General features: G+C 36.6%; 1 protein-coding gene across 2 annotated transcripts in view; it reads right to left on the bottom strand.

Annotated features, from left to right (window-relative positions):
• The window catches only part of LOC132095288 (mannosyl-oligosaccharide 1,2-alpha-mannosidase IB-like), a 100,583-nt gene that overhangs the window by 82,885 nt on the left and 259 nt on the right, over positions 1-17,439 (bottom strand). Inside the window, exons 1-2 of one of the 2 annotated variants that reach the window (XM_059500126.1) lie at positions 13,106-13,967; positions 11,129-11,598 (exon numbers count right to left, since the gene is read on the bottom strand). In XM_059500126.1, coding sequence (XP_059356109.1) covers positions 11,129-11,439 — 311 coding nt within the window. In that variant the 5' untranslated portion in view covers positions 11,440-11,598; positions 13,106-13,967. Of the gene's footprint in view, positions 1-11,128; positions 11,599-13,105; positions 13,968-17,439 lie in introns of those variants that run through there. The other variant, XM_059500127.1, reaches the window with a different exon arrangement.

A 17,439-nucleotide genomic window follows, 5' to 3' on the forward strand; every position in this document is an offset into this window, starting at 1 on the left:
GGACTCGGAGTAATTTTTCATCACTTTAAAAGAAAAACCAAACCGGAAGCAATGTCGACCATGATTATTAACATTTTTATAATTTTAAACACAATAGGATTAAAAGTTAACAAACTTATTTTTTTACTTTAGAGATGATAACTGGATGCCACTTGAATTAAATGTAGAAATTAAACATAGTAAGGTCATATAACAACGTAGCATTCTAGTGTATGCAATATTTATCTTAACATAGTATAGATAGTATAAATTTAACTGCCCTGCCAATATTTTACTTTTAGCGATATATTGGCCTATTGTTTAAATATTTATAGAGAGGTTATTTTATTTTACTTTACAGTTTGGTCAGCAACATTCTTCTGTGTTCCACAGATGAAAGAAAGTCAAACAGGTTTGGAAAGTCGTGGCCTAATGGTTAGAGAGTCGGACTCGCAATCGAAAGGTTGTGAGTTCGAGTCTCGGGTCGGCAGGAATTGTAGGTGGTGGGAGTGCATGTACAGTACTCTCTCCACCCTCAATACCACGACTTAGGTGCCCTTGAGCAAGGCGAACCCCCAACTGCTCCCCGGGCGCCGCAGCATAAATGGCTGCCCACTGCTCCGGGTGTGTGTTCACAGTGTGTGTGTGTGTGTGTGTGTGTGTGTTCCCTGCTCTGTGTGTGTGCACTTTGGATGGGTTAAATGTAGAGCACGAATTCTGAGTATGGGTCACCATACTTGGCTGTATGTCACGTCACGTCACGGACAAGATGACAGTGAATAAATTAAAATGTTTTTTTTTTTTTTCTCGATTAGTCTGAAAAGGTTTTTCATTTGCAGTAAAAGAAAATCATAGCATTATCATTTAATCATTTTCTAGATATTTAAGTTTGCAAATGTTACAAAATGAACAAACACTAGATGAACGGAGAACGCAGCAATAGTTTGGCAGATTCTTCTAACTTATCTAAACTAAATGTTTCTACATTAAATACTCGTGGTCCCAAGACTGTGTATTGCTACTGATGCTGATTATGAAAATCATTTTAACCAATAATTTAGCTCTGAAAGATAATCTGCATAGATTTTTCCTCACTCACAACAGCTGTCCCCTCCACTTGCATTTTTCTATCAACTCTAACTGCAATAAAACTACACGTTTTCAGCAGTTTTATCATTTTTTGAGCAGCACATTATGATGTGAACAAGTCTTTGCTTCCTGGCTCTTAAAGAAAGCCATTCCCAATAGTGTTTAAGCTCAGACATTACAAATTAATCTACCTCCTATTTAAGCTTCGGAAGGAGCAGGTACATTTTTCACTCTGATCAAATCTCTGACATGCCATCAAATGCAGCTCATCCAAAAAAAAAAAAGGATCGGCATACCTAAGGAACTAAAATTAAAAAGATAAAGTGTCAGATTTTGGAGAAAGTGTCTGGTTTAGCTCAAGCTGAACACTCTCTCACTTTCAGAGGCGCCTTGAGCTCTTTGTCAGGTTGGCAGGTGTGAGCACTAACTCAATTAGCGCGAGTCACAGGGCATCTGTTACATCAGCCCACCACAGTGACACACGTCCACTAATCTTCCACAACTCGACAGTCCAACCGCATGGGGAAGTTCACACTACTCTAGTCTACACTGATCAAGAGGGGATTCCTTGAGAGACCAAATTAAATGACAGACTCAAATGCAGAATGCTTTCTGGAAGAAATATGTACCAAACGGATAGTTCAGTTTCAGTTTCCCAGGGGAGGAGGTCAAGTAAACTTGTCTTTTGCAGATGTACTTCACAATTTCAATCCCGTCTGTATCAAATATTTTTCTTGCACAAAGCTATGTAAATATTGCAGCGTTGTTTGGTTAACTCGCGCCATCCTATGAGAAATCTAATCCCATCTGGTTATGAATGCCTGTATAGAGTGGATATTTCCACAATGCTTCTCATTTCTGTTGAACTTTGCTGGATATCATAGCTATCCACTGTGCACAAATCTGCCTGATGCCCCCTCATTATGGATTCAGACCTTTTGCCAACTTTATGGGTATAATAACAGTTGGTGGTTCATGCATGCCTGCTGGCATCCCATCTGATATCTCAAAAAAAGAAGAAAATGGCCACTGCACTGACAGATTTACAAATATAATTATAAGTCAGCATATCAGAATGACTTTTGAAGGATTATGTGACACTGAAGACTAGAGTAATGGCTCCTGAATATTTTGAAAGCTTTGCCATCACAGGAATAAATTACTTTTTACTAAATATTCAAGCAGAAATTTAAATTTATATTTACATTACATTTTACATTTAGTAATTTAGCAGACGCTTTTATTCAAAGCGACTTACAAATGAGGACAATGGAAGCAATCAATATCAGCAAAAGATCAATGATATGCAAATGCTATAGTTGGCTTAATGCAGTACATGTAGCAAGGTTTTTTAAATCATAATAAATAAAAAGAAAACGAAAAATAAAAAGATAGAATAGGAAAGGATTAGTGCTGCAATGACGCGTCACACTGTTTATATCTCGCGTAATGGGATACTGGGAATGGAGAAAGTTGCATTCTATCACAAAAACAGAGACCACTGTTATCAAAAGTATGGGAATACTTTAAACAGATGCCAAATAAAATGGTCCTTTGTTCCCTTTGCAAAAACCGATATGGTGTACCACGGCAGCACAAATGCGATGCACGAGCACCGCTCTCCGGTGTCACGGTTAAACTGGTTAGCGTGTGATCTGGTGACCAACTTCCTGGTTCAGGTCTCTGCTGCAGATGTGATGGAACGACCACAGCAGATTCAGCGATTCTAAAAGCACAAACTGATGTGATATTATTAAGTGTCTAATAAACGCAGACTTGCTCATTGCATGATTCTGATATTCATGTAAAGATTACAAGTTATTGGTATGGTCACCCTTAGCGGCTGATGTAAGGATAAAATAAAAAATAAAGTAAGTCTGTGTTGGCGTGGGCTTTGAACACGCGTTAGGAACGTTCACATATCACGCCTAAAAACGCGTGTAAAATGCTAGTCGCGCCGCTTTCTCCTTCTTTCCAAAGCGCTCGGGCAGCTGCGCCCCTGGGGCGTCTGCCGTTGCTAAGCAACCATGACGTGCTCTCTCCATGAAGACGCGGAAATTCCAGCAAAGGATAAATGGATTTGCAGCACTAAAAATTGCTTGCACTAGCTCTGCTCCTAAATTTATTTCAAAATGGCAATCCATATACAACTATGATCAGCTGTTCCCTCAACTTACCTGAGCTTTCAACGTTGTTACGGGAAAGGATGAAGCTGATTATTTAGTTTTTGTCACATGACCCGCGGTGCGTTTGCAGCATTCTGAAAAGTTGATGGAAGCGACCGCCCCTTAAAACACAGCACACCACGAGACAACAGTCACAAACCACCGAGCTTCCCCCTAATCAGCTCCAGATCTCTGGAAACCATGCTAAACCATAGCAGAACCCTGACTACATTTTATGGTTTGTGATGCTAAAGAACATTTCATGACATCTCAAACAACTGTAAATTTGTGGCTACTGTGGTTTAATTATAAACGCTATCGTAACCTCATATTTACCATAGTAAAAATTTTCTTTGCCTCTTTATTTTTGTATACTGTAAAAACTTCAACCACATTGGTTGAAAATGAATAAAGGTTGAAATATTATATTAGAAGTTGTACTTATATTTTTTGGTAAAGTTATCCAAAGGATTCATTAGCTAATCAAAAAAGAACATTAGATTAATTATTTATTGTAATAAAAATAATCGTTAGAGTAGTCCACAGAAAAAATAATCGTTAGTTGCAGCTCTAGAAAGGACAGAGCAAGCAAGTCTTAGAAGCCTTTTTAACTTTTGTTAATTATCTAATAAATAAAAAAGATAACAAATAGATAACACAAAAAGATTAGAGAAGCTTTAGTTTTTAGTATATAAATTGAGTGCATGTATAAAAGGGGGATGTTTTTTTTTTTTAGAATAGAATTAGAATATAGAGTTAGTTGGTAAAATAAAGATGGAAGAGATGCGTTTTAGCTAGGGATGCATCGTTCCAATCCTCAGGATCGGTATCGGCTCCGATACTGACATTTTCTGTGGATCAGGTATCGGTCAGACGAGACCGATCCAAATCCGATATTGTGCGTATACTATTCTGTGTTATTGTTGAGCTCCACGAAAAAGCACAAAAACATTATAAAAGCACCAAAATGTTTTCGTGCAGATATTTTAAGTGTTCTGAAGCTGTTCCATAGTTCCATGTGAGGTACAGATTAATATTGAAGTCATTCAATTCAAGTTCACATAAACTCTTCTTTCCGCTGCGGCTGTCTGTCATCCTCCATTCAGCAAAGAAAAGGCTCATTAAACTAATGCACTGATTTAATACAGTACGTATCAATATCTCTTCCCTTTGTACCAGTGATGTCCGGTTCGTGAACGAATCATTTGATTTAACCGGTTCTTCTTAATGAACCATTTAAACCAGTTCACCAAATCGGACTGAATCGTTTGAAACGTTTCACGTCTCCAGTAAGCATTAATCCACTAATTACTTAAGTTATTCAATTTTTTTTAACATGGCTGGCACTCTCTCGGATTGGAAATTAATCAATATCCCAGAGTAAATCATTTACTGAAACAGTACACTGACTGAACTGCTGTGAAGAGAGAACTGGAGATGAACACGATCCAAGCAACACGTGTGTTGTACTAACTTCTCTATGTGGATTTGGAGGGCTGCGCAGCTTGTTTCAAGCTCATCATTCTGAGCACGGGATGCGCATAAGTGCTCTGTGACGCTTTATATTAGTGCCTTTAGTATTATAATATCTTTCTTGTTCTGTCCTATCTATCATATGTTGCTGCCTTTATTACTGTACTATACATTTAAAAGAAATGTCTTTTATATTTCTATATAAACGCATATACTTGTTTTTACATTAATGTATTTTACAACAATACAAAGAGCAGTGTGTAACATTTGGTTTGGTACGTTTTAGATACAGCAAAAAGAAAAAAATGGCAGATAAATTTCCTTGATTTTTAAAAAATGTTTTATTTATTAAAACTAACAAAGTATTTTTTACATGATGGAGCTATTCTTTACCCATCTTCTATGGTGTTTTCTTAGCAATCTACTGTATAAACCAAAAACAGCTCCTTATAAAAAAAAAAAATGAAAATGTTATATTATTGTAGTAGTTATGAACAAATACAAAGATGTAACTTTTTATATGGAACTCTATAACTTTATATTGAGTGTGTTTTTACTCAATTGGTTCTCTATAGGGCTTATGTCTTTTGGAACAAAGCAGGAATTATGGTCTGTCTGAAATGGGCTCGTGAAGGAATATTGTAACGGGGCTCAATTACATTAAGCAGGTTCTTAAAACCTACGTTTTCCACTACAGAGTAAGGCGCTCGCTCACTCAGTACGCGCTGAAGGCTCGTTGCAAAATGGCTAATGCGTTTAACAGACCAGAAATAGAAGATCCTCCAATAACCAACAGGTCTGGTGTTTGGGTGCACTTTGGATTCCCTGTAAGCTATAATGGTGATGATAGAATGAATGGTAAATAGTAAGGTCTCATATCCGCGGCTATAACGTAAATGTAGCCTTACCAATCGCCGTGGTGATGTCTTTTGCCTTGTTTGAATCCGTTGAAAATGTCTGTCTAAATGCTGCGGGGATAGTTTGTTTCATGTATGGTTCTCCTTTTTTCCGTCTTTTCCCAGATACTGACACACTAAGGTGATGTCGGCGTAAATGAGTTGACATGTTTCAAGTATTCCCGCTGGTGTTTTTTTTTTTTTTTTTTTTAAATTCCCGCTGGTGTACCCTAGATGAGACATATCGTTGATTTTTTTATCCACCACTCTCTTGCCATCACCATTATAGCTTACAGGGAATCCAAAGTGCACCCAAACACCAGACCTGTTGGTTATTGGAGGATCTTCTATTTCTGGTCTGTTAAACGCATTGGCCATGTTGCGACGAGCCTTCAGCGCGTACTGAGTGAGCGAGCGCCTGACTGAGTAGCCTAACATAAACATAAGTAGGCGTTTTTTTCTTCTTCAGGGGTGTCAGGGGCGTTGCCTGTTACGTTGATTGGGTTATTGGGCTACCTTGTTGAACGCATATCATTATATTTCACAATTTTTTTTTATTTTCCAAATATAATTAATTAGTTCAACGAACCGTTCGGTTCATAATGCGTACCGCGTACCGAACCGAAAGCCTCGTACCGAACGGTTCAATACGAATACGCGTATCGTTACACCCCTATTCACTAGACATTATAAAATTGTGCGCCCGTGATTTTTCTAGAATAAAGAGTATCTTTTGCTGCAGAATTATCCACTAACCTATTTAATAATAGTATTTTTGTCATAGATTATGATTATATATTTTTTCATTATTATTGTTATTTTTCATTAAAATGAAGTTGTCTATATGTAGCAGATTGTGTTTAACGCAAAAAGGTGATGATCAGGTCAGAGATGTATAGTAATTCTACATTGATTCAAAAAGAATACTGTGCTGGTATCGGATTGGATCGGTACTCAGAATCTTCGGTATTGGATCAGTTCTGAAAAAATATTTATATTTACATTAGATTTACAATTTAATTTAATGCACATATAATTAATCTAATTTATATATGTAATATTCTAATATTTCACAGTATTACTGTTTTCAATGTATTTTTGATCATAAGTGCAGCCTTGGTGAGCATAACAGACTTTCAATATTCTTTCAAAAGCATTCAAATATCTTAACTATTTCAAACATAATCATATATGCTTACATAAATGATTATTTCAACAGGTTTTGTCATTCGCACACACACACACACACACACACACACACAGGAAATTACTTTTTGTAACACCCACATCCAAACAATAAAACGACAACAATTCAATGAAATCACAGATGTGTACTTTTCTAAACAAATGTTTGAGTTACACCAGTTTAAACAGCACCAAAGACAGAAAATAAATGCCAAGCACCAAAGAATAACTGCCAGTCTGGTACTAATAACACTGGTGGACCAATAAAACCAACAATGAGCAGACCCAGGTAAACAAGGGTATAGGCTGCCCTAGCATGGCGCACTGACAGGGATAATAGGACATGGGCTAGCGCAGACCACAGTGCCCCCGGGTGTAAGAGGCAAATCAGACAGAGAGCTTGTGTTTGGCTTCTGAGCTCATGGCCAGGATGAGCTCTTTGGGTCATGAGTGAAAGCAGATGGGCTGCAGGTTCAATAAGCATTATTCATAATTCACAAACATGACTTTGCTTTTTTGGATTTACCAAGTCTGACTTACAGTTTAGCCAACTACAGATGGAGCATTACATAGATTTTCTGGAATGATGATGCAGTGGCCAACTTGTAATGTCTGTACACAAACAGAACACACTGTTCTATTCATGAAATCAAGGGGATTTATCTGAAGATTCAGTTCAACTTATTTGTAAAGCACAATACATACTTTCACAAAACAATGTTAAAACGGTCTCACAGACCCAAGTGAAAAGCCAAAGGCAAGCAGCAATAGGGAAATAAAGTCTAGTTAGGATGAGAGAAAACCTGGTTAAGAACCAAGATTTCAGATTTCACTGGTACAAAAAAGGTCCCATGTTACGTATGGTGCTAATGCTAAAACATACTAATTTCATATAAAAATCCAGCCACAGAATGATAATACTGCCCAAATAAACAACTGAGGTGCATGTATCTCAGTCAAAAGCTGGTTATTGGTCTACTGACTCTGTGCAGTGAGGTTTTATGAAAAGTAATTGTTTAAAGGGATAGTTCACCTAAAATGTAAATTCTGTCATTAATTACTCACCCTCACATCATTCCAATGAACATGGAGGTCTTATGGGTTTGGAACGACATGAGGAATTAATGACAGAATTTTCATTTTTGGGTGAACTAACCCTGTAAATTCAGTTGATTAATTGGTCAATATTATCATGAATATATTTTTTTTTTTACAGACATTTACACCAATCTACTTAAATGGCTATCCTTCTAAATAGCGTTGAGCCTACTGATAAATTCCAATATTCAATTGCCGAGATCCTTTCTGCACATCAGTTGTTGATCATTTAGCCTAGAAATAATGCATCATAAATAAAATGTATTTTTTCCCATTATACCACTGGTTTCCAACAGAGGGGTTCGGGATGACATGAAATATTCCAGCATTAAAATAAGCCCAACAACTAAAAATACAGATACAGACAACATATATCTTATTTTAACCCCCTCTTTTACAATTTTATGAATATTTATTTTTCTAGTTAAGCCTTTTAGTTACAAGCTCTAAAACAGGTATAAAAAAATAGACATTTTATGTACAAAATACAAGTATGTACAAGTCTTTATCTTGAATCTTTTTCAGTAAATCACAAAACTGGGAAAATAATAGGACCTATTGTTGTGGACAATGGGGGGTGTCTTCTAGTCAAAAAGGTTAAGGACTACTGCATTACACTAATGGGCTAATGCAAATGATTCCAATTGGACATCTGAGACAATACCTCATGACTGCAGTTTCAAACTGCCATTGTATGTGCCTAAATGAAAGTCAAGCTAAATGGAAGGTTCATGATGATAACAGGACAGGGAATATGAACATGCTTGTATGAGAGCATGAATGCCCATTTTTTACGATCACGCTTGACTGATGTGGAAAATGGAGCATGGAATATGACTATGCCATCCAAGGATTTGCTAAGCATGATAAATAAATGCAACTAAATCTGTAATGCCAGGCCAAAATACAATGCAGACAACACACAAAGCTAAATATATACGGTCATGATGAGATATGCCATACATTAAACAGCACAGCAATGACAGCTGAAGATGGATCACCTGCTCATCCCGAACACGGAAAAACTTGATGGCTGATCATGTGGTCTTGCGTATTTGACTACTCTCTGTTGTGCAAATAAATGCTCAAAACCAAATGATTGAATGTTTAGAATTAACAGTTAAATCAACAAAACTGAAAAATGAATTCATGAAATTAACAATTCATGCCGCATTTTTTGTGTTATACAATAAGAACAATGCTATCATCTGCACACTCACTTATTTATGCAGTACATCTGACTGCACTTCAACTCTACCTTGCTACCAATAAAATTAAAATATAAACAAGTTGGCATTTCATCAGCTCAGCGGGCTCATTTTCAAGAGGCTGAGTTCAGTCTAGCCGACGCAATTTCAAGATGGTCTTCAGTCACACTAATGCCTAGCTGAGACAGAGTCAGCATTTGCTACATAAAATGTGCCACTCATTTCCATAAGCAGTGAAAGCTTGGGTGACCACAGAAAAAAAAATATATATATAAATATTGTTTTTAATTCAAATATTTCCAACAGTGCAAGACAAGGGATCATATTGTAATAAAGTGAAGAAAAAAAATCCCTATGATATCAAAGCTCTGAATGAATTTTTGTTACATGAAAAAGAGAAGCGCCGACCCAACTTGGTTTAAAATCTTTTCTAAATATAAAAGGCTGCATGAATGGTTCTTGATTCTTAAGACAGGCAGAACAAGCCACAGCTCAACGGCCAAGGCAGAAACAACACTCAGTGGCCCCTGTAACAACAAAGAAGCAGAAAACGCTTTTTCACTGAAGTTCACTTAAACTCTCAATGGATTGTGGTCCACTGCTGAAGAAAGAAAACGAGAGTTCTGTGGCTACAACCATCTCAGGCGTGAAAGAAAAGCCTTTAATAATCTTGGTAGTATTGCTAGGGGGACAAAACAAGAAGATAAAAACATCCATCTCAGAATAAGGAGAAGTATAACGATCTGTTCTTTCTATTTTTTAAGAAAACTGTGAAGGGAGTGTGTGTTTATGTGTAGGAGTACTGAGGTTCTCTGCCTTGTGGTTAACATACACTTTTTTTTTTTTTTTTTTAATGATATGCTTTTGACTTTTATGCCTAAAAAATGTTTTCTTCTTCTTCCATGAAATAGTCATGAAACACCTAGTGGTGTGCGACTTTCCAATTACATGAGTTACAGCATTAAAAGAAAGATGACATTTCATAATCTGGGCACACAGGCTCTTGGATGATGTTAACGAACAGCCATCAGTGCTCATTTTCACAACTCACATTCAGGTCGCACTCCATTATGGTTTGTTACACTCACTTTTTATGGTCCTATTAATTCCTGACAGATTAAAATCAAGATCGATCTTTTTTTGTTTTTGTTTTATTAAATATACTCTAACATTAGAAAACATAAAAGTCTTAAAGGAAAACTGTTTAAATAATTCATTTAAACTTTTATGTTTTTGGGAAATAAATCGTAACATTCTTAACATTAAATGAGCACCATGCAGTTAAATTGTTTGTAAAACCATGATGAAGATTTAGTCCAGTATAGGAAAGCAGCACATTTTGTTTTCCAGATAAATCATCACACTAAAGATGATATACAACATATTCCAAGGTTTCTCAAGTCTAGCACTCAAGGTCCATCTTCCTGCAGAGTTTTTGCTGCGTTCCATTTACCTCGGATGTTGAAGCTGCGAATGAGGTCACAACCGTTGACAACATTCCAGTACACGTCGGAAAAGCAAGATGGACGTGTTCACTGATAGCAATACCATTCAATAAAAAAGCAGTATTTTGTAAAGACAAATAATAGAGGTTTGACAATACCGTGTTCACCACTTAGTGTATTTAGACAGACAAACAGAAATTGTATATATTACTACTGTATCACTTCTGTTGATGCTCTGAGAAGCCATACTGGATTCTAAAGTCAGGGTTGTTGCCGGAATTCCAACTTAAGGTGTGCATTTCAGTTAAAAGTTCCAACTGGGAACTTGGAAATTCTGACTTCCAAAAACAAATGGAATGCACCATCAGCCCCAAATTGGATCAAATTCAACTGCCAGAAACTTAGACTTTTGATTTCGCTTTTAATTTAGACTTTGATTCGCTTATTTCTGGTGTCTCTAGTCACGATTGGAGCTGAGATCTGCAGGAAAGTGGACCTCGAGGGCCAGAGTTGAGAACCCCTGACCTATAGACACAAACATAAAACCACATGGTGTTGTTGAGGAGATTAAGCCGTCTACGAGCTCTCACCTGTGTCGATGCTCGTCATGAGCTCCCACGCCATGTATGACCTGTCTGCTGCTGTGCCTGGCCTCCTTCTCCGACTCGATGTGCGGTATCAATACGTCCTCCAAACCAAAGTCAAAGCGCTTGTGTTTGGAATTGTCCGGGAGGAAGAAAAACGCTCCGAAGCACAAGGTGATGAAGGCACTGAGGATGAGGAGGAGGATGAATTTCTCTGAGAGCCGCAAGGTGGCTCTGTGATGGGGGAATGAGGAGGCACCTGGCGAGAGGGTAGGTATCCTACGTCCCGATAGTGGCAATAGAGCCGGCGTGGTCATATTTTGACGATGAACTGGAATATGGTGGGATAAGCGTCAAGGTTGTTTTTGTGTAAGCCACACTATTATCTCATTGCGGTAATGAGAGCTTGACTGCGAATGTCTGCTTATCTTTTGGAAATGGAGTTGTCCACTAGATCACAACTGATTCCACTTGCTCTGAAAACAAAGACAGACATTTTCAGATACTGACTATCATGAGGCATTCAACAGAAGCTTGCCATTAAAAATGAACTTCAGTTTCCATGGCAATTTATGTTAGGCAACAGAAAGGACATGAGTCTAAATTTCACTATACAACAGGGAGCTCCAGCCCTCTTATATGATTCTCTGGGTCTTGTTATCATTTTAGTAGTTATTGGAAGTAAACTGGTTTAATATTTCTGTAATATAATATATGCTTTTCAAGTGGTGTTGGAAATACCATAATTATGAGTTCCAAGCTACAAGTATAGATGACAAACAAGTTGCTAAGTTGAGATGTCGTTTTGAAAATATATAGTCAGTATCCATGATCTCAACTTTCACGGTTTGCTTAGCATTCAGCTGTGACACCATGCATACAGTAAATAAGTGAAAGATGACGTTATACATCATTAAGGTGTAGTTATTTGACTGTTTTATTTCCATCTTAAATGTGTGGCATGTAACATTTACATTTAATCATTTAGCAGACGCTTTTATCCAAAGCAACTTACAAATGAGAACAATAGAAGCAGTCAGGTCAACAAGAGAACAACAACAGTATACAAGCGTCATGACAAGTCTCAGTTAGTCTAGTATAGAACACATAGCCAAGGTTTATTTATTTATTTATTTATTTATTTTTAAATGAAAAGACAAGCAAAGAAAACCAAAGCTAAATGTTGACGTTCCCATGTGCACTTGAAGATAGCAATAGATACCGCAAATAGAGTAAGAGTGCTATGCAACTACTAGTATGCTATTTTGACACCACCTTCTCTGAATAGGGTTTCTTTCACTAGCAAGTCAAAAAATAGAAAATGTAGAGCTGGAGTCCAGCGATTACAGTAGCTGTGTCTAAAATTGCATACTGTCTAGTAAGTGCTACAGTTGTTTTAAATGAAGGTTACTTTGTGAAAGTATGTTTAAATAGTATGAACATGGGTAGTATGAATGAAATTCAGACACATTACAGTACAGTACTCTAGCTTGTGCATGTAGTCCTCTAGTGCACACTTGTGTGATTAATTGTAGGGATTGAATGAGAAATCATAGCCTTATTCGTAGTACTGCACCACCCATAAATAAATACGTGGACCTTTGGTTTAGCCTTGCAAATGGTAAATATTTAGAGAGGGTATTTATCATGGGGACGTTCAAACATACGGTATGATCCCAAACATTTTCAATCTTGTTTATCTGAACGTCTTGTTTGGACTATAATGCTCTAGTTAAACACAAGTAACGTTAGATTAGAATCAAATAAAATGCCATTATATCAAAGCATGTGAATTTACGTGCACCAAAACATACAGTTCGTCACGGAGACACTTTTAGCGGTGAGCATGCCAATGTGACACCTGTACAAGTGTTTGCTGTTGATTACACCGCCTCACCGAGCGGTTCAAGCGCAAAGCGCCGGTTTTAACTTTAACATCACGCAGTATTTGTATATATTGATGAAACAGATGTGTGCACATACCGTGAGGGTCTTTTTATAATTCCGATCCATGATCCTCGCTTCTCTGTGTCAAGGCGGGTTGGGTCGAGTCGTTATCTTCACGGTAAATGGCGAGTCCACCCTCACCTCCGTTAGGCGTGTTATTTATCTTAAACTAGCGATACAAAAATATGTTGTCGATGGGGGAAAGCAGTTTGATAAGAAGAAGAGAAAACTGTATCGCAACCCTAGTAAACATAAAGAAAACTGGACGAGCGGATAGTAAACACAATGATATAGCACTAGGTGCTTTTGTTATGCTCGTTAACGATAGAAGTTCGCGTCACATTACGCGCTTTCCACGGTAAATATCGCTAAGTGCGCACGGTGTTTCAGCCCAGGCCTGATCCGCTTGATGCCGTGGCAGTGATTCCCGAGCCGGAGAGCGATATTGAGAGCCGATACAATAATGAAAGTAAACACGGGGGTATAGCAGCTGCTGGCTGATCCTCTCTACATACTGTCCTGTTTTAATGAAAGATCACGCCGGCCTGCGCTGGACGTATTCTGCGCCGTTTCCTCTCAGTAAAGGCATTCAGCTGGCAGCCGTGTAGCGGACCGATCCCGTCTTGCCGCTGCTGCATCACCTTGTCGGTGCCTCGGGATCAATCGGCGCCATAGACCATAAATCCACAGTTAATTAATGCCTGAAAGCTGCCAAGTTCACGTTCATGTCTGTGCTTCTATACACTAAGGCATTTGCGATTACCACCACGCACCACCGCCTCCCTAACGTCTTGGTTCCTCCTTTATCTCTGTAGCCGTGTGCGCCGCCAGGCTCCAATATCCAGGATGTTGTTACTGCAACAGCTAGTCCTCCTCCTCTCAGTCCTCCAACATCCAGTCAGCTGCCGTTTGGTAAAGCAGGGAGCGTCGCTCAAGTACGAGTCCCGCTAGGCAACGCAAAATCAATGGCGGTCAATTATGGACAGTAGAGGCAAAAACACATCTATAGTAGTTCCCAATATGGACTTGTCGCACCTTTTCCACCTTTTTGAAAAAAAAAAAAAACTTCTTTATCGTGGTTTTTCTGTGTTTCTGTATGTTTGTGTTTTCTCAATTTTTGTGCTCAGTTTGACGTTTTAAAACATTTACATAGGCATTAGGGTCCTTGTATCTTTTGGTCATTAGATTTTCCATTTTAAAAGAAATAAAGATAAATGAGAAACAGTTTGATTTTCGTTTTTTCGTTTTGTTTAAGAAACGGAAAAGAAAATTTTGCTGGATTTTTCGTATTTTTGTTTATGGTCAAAAATGAGATTATGCTTTAATATTTGTTTGAATGTGTGGGCGGCGCTGAAACGCCCCTTTCATCGTTCTGTTCTGCACCGACAAGCAGCAACGAGATCTCAGTTCATCTTCAACAGGAGAGAAGCGGCTGACAGCAGATCTTATTAATCCTGCCGATTCTTTGCTAGTGGTGCTTGCAATATATATATATATATATATATATATAATTTTTTTTTTTTTGACAAAACAGAAATTACTTTATTCTATGACATTTGAATTTTACTGTAGGCCTATATGATCTACAACGACATGAAATATGCTGATTTTTAGCCTACTAATTTTATTCTATGCCTATTTAAGAAAAACCTCACAGGTAGCCTAACATGTTTTCATTCACTATTACTAGTAAGCTTTATCTTGTAGAGTGTAGTCTGCTGCACTTCTCCACACTGTCCATCCCGATAACAGAGGAAAGAGCTTCAGCTTCGTCAGTTTTGGTCATAAGACACCCTAAATAACATGAAAACCTTACAAAACTCAACACGATGTGCTTTCTGCCATCTCAGTCTACATGAACTTCTTTCTGAAATGTCAGAAATTAACCATGTTTATGCATCAGACGAACCATGTCTAGCTGGACATGTCTACTTTTAAAATAAGCCATTTAAATAGAAAAGTAATAATAATAATTTTATGTTTAGGCATATGTAAGTCATATGAAACCAAGAGAGGTGCAGTGTTTCCCTTCTGAACTCATTATCTGTAATGACACACCATCACTATATTCATACTATTCGTGAATTCAGTTCATAATTCTAAGTAGGCTATAGCCTATTTAAAGCAGACTAATTATGGGGAAAACTTATTTTATTATAAATTTTATTATAAATGTGGGTTGGATTTTTCCCATTATTTTTTTTTTCTGAATGGCCTAGAATAAATTAAGTAGGAAAAAAATTTGTAGTATATTTTATTCCATGTCGTTGTAGATCACAGGCTAAAGTAAAATTCAAATGGCGTCTTATGAATAAAGTTGTCAAGTCTGCTTTGTCAATTACATGCAGCAGCCTGAAAATATAATATTATTTATTATTATTATTATTATTTTATCTTGCAAGCATCTCTAGCAAAGAATCGGCAGGATTAATAAGCTCTGCTGTCTGCCGCTTCTCTGCTGTTGAAGATGAACTGAGCTCGCAGAATACAGAAGGATGAAAGGGCCGTTTCAGCGCCGCCCACACATTCAAACAAATATTAAAGCATAATCTCATTTTATACCCATAAACAAAAATACGAAAAATCCAGCTCAATTTGAAAATCAATTTGTTTCTCATTTATCTTTATTTCTTTTTAAGTAGAAAGTCAAATGACCAAAAGATGCACGGACCCATTCGCTTGATATCTGAACTGTTACTGTAGTGAACTTGCCATTAGAAAATTCAAAAATTACTTTGAAATTAATATTAAATGAGATAAAATAAACATGCTTGTTAAGTTTAAGTTGATGTATTAAAATAACTAAAACTTAAAAACTATTTTATATTTGACATTTATAATTCACTTTTTTAGAAAACAGAAATAGTCAGCAGTCAGGAAATTCAAGTCAGAGATGGAAGAAAGGAAAGAGAATAGAAAGGAAGTTCATTAATAAAGCTTTAAAATATGGACACATATAAAAAGTTATTCAAAGGGTTTTATAGAACAGACAGAAACATTTTCACATATGGTTACCATTTTAAATGTTCCTCTTATTAATTTGTTTAGACTTTTTTTGTTTAGTGTTCTTTTTATCAATATTCAGATTTCTGAATATTATGATATTAAGATTTAATAAAATGTGTTCTTTCAGTTGTTTGGAATTTCACAAATGAATTAAGATTTACATGTTTTATTTTAATCATAAGATGTGGGTTATATATTTTTGGATTTATTAAATATATTTGTCTGATAATATATGTTAATTAAAAATTAGTTTTTAAATAAGATTATTAAGATTCCTTTTTGATAATTAAGGGATGGCCCAATTTTTGTCTGGAGTACATGACCTCAAAATGTTTATTGGTATATATCTTCCAAATACACTATATGAAATGTATTCAAATGTAAATATTATAGCTGGACCTTAAAGTTAACAAAAGTAAAAAAGAAAAGAAAAACAAAACATCTATCTAAATTATACATTTTACAAAAAGTGGCCCCCTTTTTCTTTCCTGAATTCACCCTAGTAGATCAATGATACCAAAATAACACTGGTTCACAGTAACATAGTTTGTGCAAAGAAAAAATGTGAAAGGTCAAGATGATTAGTTGCCACCATAATTTAATTGTTTAAACAATGTTAAATAAAATAATAATAAAAATGTTTCATGTTCTGGTTTATTTAGCTATAATTACTGGCTGGTTGTACATATTACTAAATGTCAAAATTATCAAGTTGTTTTATAACATTCATTAATGAGGCCTTGTTAATTGCAGTTTTAGAAATGGTTGTATATACTGTAACTGAATGTGTTCAATTTAAAGCAATCTTAAGGATGATTTATCTATAATCAAATATATATGTTAAACCTAAGATGAAACAATCTTAGGGATGATTTACATTAAATCAAATATAAATTTAAACTTAGAGTATGCTGTCTTTGGTTTGAATATAAAATAGTTTGCACGCTCATATATCATGGATCCATCAAAGGACATTTTCACATTCTGCTAAGCAGCCAAAAAAAAAAAAGAGTCAGTTTAGATCTGACTGTGACTTAGTCCTTGAGCTGCCATAAGTGTAGTTGTTTTCTCTTGATTTAAGGATGATTTACCCGAATAACCTACAGTGAGTATCAGTGATGTTGAAGGTTGTGGAGAAGAAATCATGTATGTGTGAGTCATAGTCAAGAAAGCAGTGGCCAAGGGAGTGGATCTGCTGTCAGTCAGTTTAAGAGGCACACATTTGACACTCTGACAGAAGTCACTGTCAGAAAGAAGGAGCTTCGCTCTGCTGAGTTTCTCAGTTTTCTGTGAAAATATGACACGGATCATTGGCCAAAAGAAGAAACGCCTTAAACCTCAGACCATATACAACAAAAAAGACT

This window comes from Carassius carassius, chromosome 19, assembly GCF_963082965.1.
Source record: "Carassius carassius chromosome 19, fCarCar2.1, whole genome shotgun sequence".
In the NCBI taxonomy this organism is placed as follows: Eukaryota; Metazoa; Chordata; class Actinopteri; order Cypriniformes; family Cyprinidae; genus Carassius; species Carassius carassius.